The 8137-nt window shown below is 41.5% G+C and overlaps 1 protein-coding gene across 1 annotated transcript; it reads right to left on the reverse strand.

Annotated features, from left to right (window-relative positions):
• Window positions 1-4845: 4845 nt before the first annotated feature.
• On the reverse strand, window positions 4846-7462 carry HNRNPA0 (heterogeneous nuclear ribonucleoprotein A0). Its single transcript, XM_054978195.1, has one exon. It carries the CDS (start codon window positions 7211-7213, stop codon window positions 6296-6298), a length of 918 nt encoding a protein of 305 aa, XP_054834170.1. The 5' UTR covers window positions 7214-7462; the 3' UTR covers window positions 4846-6295.
• Window positions 7463-8137: the final 675 nt, after the last annotated feature.

The following is an 8137-nucleotide window of genomic DNA, read 5'->3' on the forward strand; positions in this document are numbered from 1 at the left end:
AAAACTAAGTCCAAAATAATTACCCCTTTGGTTGGCTCTGTGACCAGCTGTTCCACTGCACAATCATGTTTAGGAATCTCATTTCTACATAACTTGAGCATATTTACCCAGTCAATGTGAAGGTAGATGAAATAACCCAGTTTCACATTATTTCCTTTAGCCACCTCCCTTATTTCCTTCACCTCAAGATCAGCCTCAAGGTTTGATCAGGTGGGCAATAGTACACCCCTACGTTTAAGTAATCATTATGGCCCAGTATTTCCACCCATACAACTTCTGCTGAGTTCATTCGCTAATATTTTCTAATTTATTTGACTCTGTATCACAATGCAACTCCTCCCCCAAGACATCCCATCCTGTTCTGCCTATAGAGCTTAGACCCAGAGATGCCTGTATCCCATTGATTTCCCCATTTGTTTCTGAGACACTCAAAATATCTAAATTGCTGTTAAGCACCAAGCACTCCTGCTCTTAAATCTGGGCTCAGAGGCTTCTAACACTGGCATAAACACTTATGTTTCTGCCTCCAACAGCCCATGTCTCCCTGGGTCCTTTTGTCTCCACACGGGGTCCTCCTTTGCCATCCTACTCTCACTCCCACATTGTGTTGTACTCTTACCAGTATTCAGAAGCTCCCCAGCTCCATTTGGCTTTCACTCTAGAATTAGTTTTAAAGGTGTTGTATCACCTTTTTGATATTAGTCTTGGGAGTATCACTTCGATTAGGAAGTATATGCATAAATTGGGTGCAGATCCAACTACAACTTTTCTCAGCTTGTACTCTGTTGCTTTCAAGAAGCACTCAACTATGAAGGCACATTATGGCTATAATCATTATTAGTCATGCTTTTAGCTATACACATTAGGATAGGAGCATACTGTTTTTGCAGTTGCTGAACCAAGCATACTAGAGTATTTTAATTAGTGAAAGGCACACAAAGTATAACTAAAGAGCTGAAAATTCAGGTGTTCGTCTTGCTTATCTAAGCATATGAAAGGAATAAAAGCAAGAATACAAATTTAGTGTACAACTTAAACTGATTTGCCTCTGCTTTCTAGAAGTACTTCCATTTTGAAAATTATTTGTCACCCCCTACTGGATAATGGTACAATAAACCTTCACCATGCTTCCAACAGCAGCCTTTAATACCTAAACATTTTAGACTTAAAGACAAGAACTGTTAAAACAAAATTAGTAATAATCCTGCATGTTAATCAGATTAGAAGTTCCAGAGTTGTAACCTGGAGAAAAATTCTAACAATGGTTTGACAGAAACTCATGAGGTTATCTTAACAGATCCCTGGGCTGGATCAAAGAATTGAGTATCATACCTACATAGAATTAACAGTGGGGTCTGTACTCCAACTTTACTGTACTGATTCTGAGCTTCACAAAGTGAACAAAGTTTTTATACTACATTGAAGAATTTGAGTAAAACCAATATCCATGTAGATTAGTTCTATTGTAGGCCTAGGCATATATAATTAGTTTCCTGTAATAACTGCACTTATATACCACTCTTCTAGATAGATTAGTGCCCCACTCTGAATAAACAAAGTAGCCATATTGATTCATGGAAAAATATTCCCCCTCCCCACAAAAAAATTTGCAGTACTTTTGCTTTCAGAATTCCTTCCTTAAAGAGTCTGATTTAGTTGTGGGGGCAAGTTTAACACATTATACAGGTGTCTCTGTATTCTAAGTTAAGGGGGTGCTTCGCCACAGTAAGATATTTCTATGCCACCTGTTGATTCCTGCTGTTTTCAGTTTATATGCAGATCAGTAGTAGCCACATGTGTGCATATTAATAAGAACTAACTAAACATAAAGATAAATCTATTTAGCATACTTCCACAAGCGTGCCTCAAACACCTGGCCCTAACCTCCAGCGGGACTTTCAATATTAGATGCTGTAAATCTAATGCAATTAAGTGGCTAGTTATGTGTAGGAATCTTGTTCAAACCCACTCATCTATGAAATTACTGGATGGCCTTGTAACAACTAGAAATCTTTCAATGTATTTATTTTGTGAGATGGATGGATGGTTCATACCTACATCCAAAAGTGTGAACCAGGCAGGATACAGAGATATCAAGTTATTGATAAATGAGTAAGCTGGCTTCAGTTTTTAAAATTATATCAAGTCATCATAAAAGCCAGTGTTATATTGTGTGTCAATACCTGTAAGTGCATATTACTATGCATTTGTCTTCCTAAATTCAATCTACTATGTAACACTTTAGGATGATGTAAGTTTGGAATGCTAGAAGCTATTAGCCACAATAGCCAAGTTTTGAGATTCACCTTGCAGTGTATTTAGATTTATAAATTTTAGGTATGTTGTCAAGATTTTACTTTCAAGGGTTAAATTGTATCTATCTTTTTGGGCAGTTTGTAGTCAGTATGTAACTACATCAACTTGTATAATCTTGTAAACAGCCCAGATTGTGACACAGGACATTTTCACCATATCCATCCAACTACTGGCAAATTGCTTGAGACATCTTGACAACTGTGTAAGACACATACTGAGACACAGGTGAGACTTCCAGTGAAATCCTAAGCAAAGTTAGGATCAATGGGTTTACTGGAGTAATTCATTTTAGGATTTTACTGTTCAGGATTAAAGGCAATCTAGAAAGTTCACTTGGGAAATACAGAGAAGACATTTATCAGCATGTATTATCCACACAGTATTGAATATAAACATGTTTTAAGATCCAGAAAATCCTTGCATAATAGAAATTGGAACCAATTTGAGCCACTCCAATCTGAGTGCTCCACAAAAAGTTAGATTTGCTGTAGTGCATACTTTCTTACCCATAAAGATGGGTTGAAAGTGAGAATGGGGAGGCAAGAGAACAATGTTCCTGAATAACCAGGGGATAGACAGGTGGGATTATTTTAATTTAGAAGGCTAAAAAATAAAAGTGTTAAGTTTAAAGTAAGCATAAGAACAGCTTATATCTTCAAAAAACATCTCACCAGGTTAACTTGCCAGTCAATATACTATAAACAACCAAGCTTCCATATAAAAGACCACTTTTATATGGTTTCTATTGTGATGCTAGGATTTGTGTAGAAAAATACTTTCAGGTATTTTTAATACAGTAGAGTCTGTAACCTTGACATCAGTCTCAAGAGGAAGCTACAATATATAAAGATGGCATACAGCTTGTACTTAAACTTGCCCAAGATAGCTTTACTTTAAGGAAACTGGATTAAAGTATATATATATATGCCTGAGATTGCAGTACTAAAGGATTAGATCACCTGTTGTGCCTATTTTCCAATATGAAGTGCTGTATTGTTTCAAAAGTATTATGCTAGAAGTCATTCTTTTGAAATGAAAGCCAAATGCACCCATTTCTTACTTTGCCCTTGAGCGCTTTCAGTATTATTTTAGAGTTACACTACACATGGCACAACTGCTTACATTTGAAATACCACAATGGTAGCAAAGTTCATTTATAGGCACAAACAACTATTTCTAACAGTAATGGTAACTGTGTAGCACCAGTATTTTCTTGCTGGAAGAACTGCATGACCATGTAGTACAGTGAACTCTTGGACACAATAAAATACATCCATCAAGATAATTTCACACGCACATGAAGGGATTAACTTAATATATATAGTCATTACTGAGATGTTCACTTTTCGTTTGCTATTATAACCTAGAAGGGGAGATGTTCAAACACCACCTCTGGATCAGAAATTGTACTATTCTGCAGCATATACTGCAGCCATACAGACCTATTTCTCCAAATACTTCTCTAGACATACACACAGATGTACAATAAAAAATCCTAGTACTCTTATCACGGAATTGGCATAATGCCACCCACTTCACATATTTTTCACTAGTTCAACCTTTCAATTTTAGCACCATCAGCCTTTCCCTCTTGATAACCTGTCATACTAGCAGCCATGTATATATTCTTTTTAAAAGCCTTGTCATTGTATGGCTACAGTGTCCTATAATAAATAGAAGCAATACAAAAGATCTTCTAGACATTGTGCCCAGACACCAAAGGACTGCCCTATCTGCACGAAGCTTTATCTTGCCTCTAAGAGAAAGGCACCAGCAAATTTGGAAAATCCAAGAATATAATGAACTGTACCTTACATTTCTTATTAATACTGAAAATCCTAACTTATTTCCAAATGAAGTTACTGCAAGTATTTCTGGACAGTATGATTACTGCTAGATATGGCTGGCAGAAGCCTACTTCACGTTTTTCTTACTTGTCAATTCAGGGCAAAGAGCATGAAATCAATATAGACTGCCATGTTAAGAGTTCTGATAACTGCACGTGTTGCAACGCCACAGCTATCTCAATGCTGTTTAATGCTTTATAAAAAGTACTTTATGTAGAGCATAAGATATTATTAAGTAGTCTTAACACTACTAATGTCCTCATTTCAATGGCAACTGATGTGGACAATTGTGATTGATCCACTTGTGGGTTTGCACAAATCCAAAGATACAAAATTAAGCGAATTTCTTAGATACAACATCTTAGTTTGCTCTACTATTGCAAACAGCTACACTAATAGCCATTACAACATGTTCTTTAGGTTTGTTTAACTGCACAAGTGATCAAATTCTTTTTAAGAGCAGATGATCTGTTTCATTTATTACTAGTCACTGATCCAAATTCACATTGCAGTACATTTCTAAGACTTATGAGTAAAATAACTTTTCAAACACTACTTGGCTTTAAGATCTAAATCCTATGAAAAATAATTTGAGCCAGAAATTTAACTGTAGCAATACTTTAAATTTGAATACTAAAAACCAACATTTTAGCCATATCATATATACTCACTGAAGCATGTGAAGAATTGAATTCTTTATTTGCAATATCCATAACTATTCTATATTTCTACTCAGGAAGGCAGTTTCTCTCTAGAACATTGTTAATAGAACAACAAACTTTAATTCTACTGTGTGAAAAGGGCTACAAATACATCAAGCAGACTACAGAGATTTTGCTTTACAACTGGCACCTAGGTTACTGGCTCATTTATCAATCACCTAGCATAAAATTTGAAGATTGGGCCGTTTAAGTACGTAAACATTTTGGTGGAAATTTCAAATTTATATCAGAGTTGAGCCAAGATCCACAAATTCTTTGACATGTATGCTTGACCTTTGCCATCTAAAGACCAATCAGACTTTATAGATCTGAAAGCCATTTTCTCTCTGTGGCTGGGAAGTTTACCATAGTGTTTTACTATTCTGCCAGCAGATGGCACTGTAAAATATTCTGGGCTTCTTTAGTAAGAACAGTTTAGATAGCGAAGTCATTTCAACCAGATTCTATGCAAACAAAGTATTTAATAGAAAGGAAGGAACTTTGGATCGTTTACAGGCAAGCCAATAAATAACACAATGTGAAACTGAGCAATCTGAAATTTTGAACACTTATATGAAAAAGCACATGCTTTAAATGTGTTAGAACTACGTATGCTGATGGAATACTCCTTATACAAAAAACAGACCAACTGTGTCAGCAAGGCAAATGGCCCAATTACAAAATGGTGGACATATAATAAAGTATTTAAACAGTTCATCCACCAATGGGCATTTCAAAAATTGGCCTATAACTCTGAAGTAACAATCCAATAGCAGGGCAGCAAAAAAGTTAATTGAAGCCTTTACTAGAACTGAAGCATTATACTCTAAACATATGAAGAAGTTTAAGCAGGCTCAAAGAGTCTTTGCTTTAACTGTATGGAATGAACCCTAGGAAAAAAGACATATAAAGGTCAATGAACACAATGATTTATTTAAAAAATAAAAATGTAAAAACGATTCTTCCCCCCCTCCCCTTTTACAGCCATGGGATCAGAGTAGATTTTGTAGAAAAAAAATGTGTAGGTATCCAAGTCCTTACAAAGTTAATTCCCCTTTCCCCTCCCAAGTTACTCCAGAACCAGCACAACATTCCCTCCCAGCCCCAAATAAACCAAAATTAAAACAATCTTGTTCCTAGTATAAAAACGACCAATGTCCAAGCAATAAAAAAATAGAGTCCATCAATGACTAACACAAAATCGTTGTGTGAGAGGCCCAGTCCATCTTCGGAAAGAAAGAAGTGGCACAGGTGGCAGAGCGACCCCAGCAGGAGTATTCGAGAGCTGCTCCGCATCATGGGAGCCTTTGATATGGAGGTGCCCTCAGGCGAAGAGTAGGGGACTACTGAGAATGTGGCCCGGTACAAAAGGAGAGCATACTCCATGCAGACAACACTGGCATCCCCAGAGCGATCATGGGCAATCTCCGCTTAGAAGGGGCATCCTCCATAGCCGCCCCCGCCATAACCGCCTCTGTATGGTCCACTGTTATTGCGGGAGCCCCAGCTGCCGCCTCCACCACCCCCTGCGCCTCCGCTCTTCATGGGGCCATAAGACGACTGGTGCTGGCTGTAGCTGCCGAAGCCGCCGTACCCGTTGCCATAATCACCGCCGCTGGCACCGCCTCCGCCATAGCCTCCTCCGTACGACCCGTAGCCGCCGCCGCCGCCGCCGCCACCACCGTATCCTCCATAACTGTTATAGCCGCCGCCACCACCCTTAGAGAGCCCGTTGTGGTCCCGGTTGCCGCCGCCCCGTCCCCGTCCTCTGCCGCCCCGGCTCGACCGGGAAGCCCCTCCACCTGCTGCCTGGATGTCTTCCTTGGGCACAGCCTTCTTGACCTCCACGCGGTGACCCTGAATGGGGTGAAACTTGACCACGGCGGCCTTGTCGGCGGCATCGTGGTTCTGGAAGTAGACGAAGCCGAAGCCCCGCTTTTTCCCGCTCTGCTTGTTGGAGATGATCTCGGCCTTCTCCACAGGGCCGAACTGGCTGAAGTGCTCTACCAGGTCGTTCTCGCCCAAGTCCCCCTTGAGGCCTCCGACGAAGAGCTTCTTCACCTTAGCGTGAGCGCCGGGACGGGCAGAGTCCTCGCGGGAGACGGCTCGCTTCAGCTCCACTGGGTTGCCGTCCACGGCGTGTGGAGAGGCCGCCATAGCGGCGTCAGCCTCCTCCACGGCGGAATAGGTGACGAAGCCGAAGCATCGAGAGCGCTTGGTCTGCGGGTTCAGCACCACCACGCAGTCAGTCAGGGTGCCGTAGGCCGAGAAGTGCTCTCGCAGCCCAGCCTCCGTCGTCTGCACGTTCAGGCCCCCGATGAACAGCTTGCACAGCTGGGAGTTCTCCATGCCGGAGCCGCGGCCGCCAAACCGCCTCTCACCTTCTCTCGGCTGCCGCCGGCAGGGGGCAGCTGCGGCCTAGCAAAGACAGACGGGCCCTACGAAGCGAGCGGGAGGCCGCGGCGACCGGGCCTTGTTTAACCGGCAGAGAACGGGGAAAGGGGGTGGGGAGGAGGAAGCGAACACGCACAAAATGGCGGCTTCTACTCCTCCTCAAGCGCGCTCGCAGCCGGTCACTGGTGCCCACACACAAAGGAAATGCCAAACGGCCCGCCTACTGTGGTAACGTGGAACACGCCCCCTTTGTAAGAACTAGAGCGGTTCTACTGCTATCTTTTGCCTGAAAAGACACCCCTCTCTTGAATGATAGCTCTGAAAGCCAATCATTTTTCTTCCTCGAGCAACCGGGTGAGTTTTAAAAAGTAAGAGGCAGGAGTGACATTTGAAACATCCAATCAGTTCTCCTTCACACAGCTGCGCGACAAAGAGGCGGGCACATATTCGCGCTGAAAGAAAGCCGGAAAGGCGAATAGTACGCCCGTACGTCTGTGCGTAAAAGCCTAAGCCAATAGGCTGTTTCTTTTGCAGACGCGCGCGTTTTCTCGTGGGGGAGGGGATCGCAGGCATCCGGGAGTTAACGAAGTTCGTTTGAAAAGTCGAATGAGCGTAGCCGTTAGGAGGAGCTTTCGCTGTGTCTGACGCGTTCTAGTTCCAGTTTGTCGTTGGTGCTATTTGAGGGAGCAAGCAAAAAAAGAAATTCCTTACTCTTGAGTGCTCCGTGGAGCATTGCTGTATCAGCAATGACATTTTACCTTGCACCCCAATTGTTAACGGTATTTATTTGGTAGTAGGTCTTGTTAGTCTAAGTCAATATAGCATTGGCAAACGCAGGCTTTCGTATATGGAAAAAGTTCAGTACACCTCCAAAAATGA

The sequence above is a fragment of the Eublepharis macularius genome, chromosome 4 (genome assembly GCF_028583425.1).
Source record: "Eublepharis macularius isolate TG4126 chromosome 4, MPM_Emac_v1.0, whole genome shotgun sequence".
Classification (NCBI taxonomy): Eukaryota; Metazoa; Chordata; class Lepidosauria; order Squamata; family Eublepharidae; genus Eublepharis; species Eublepharis macularius.

Bases quoted from the DNA above. Each gene is read 5' to 3' on its own strand.
- HNRNPA0 (XM_054978195.1), bottom strand. From the start codon at position 7,213: ATGGAGAACTCCCAGCTGTGCAAGCTGTTCATCGGGGGCCTGAACGTG.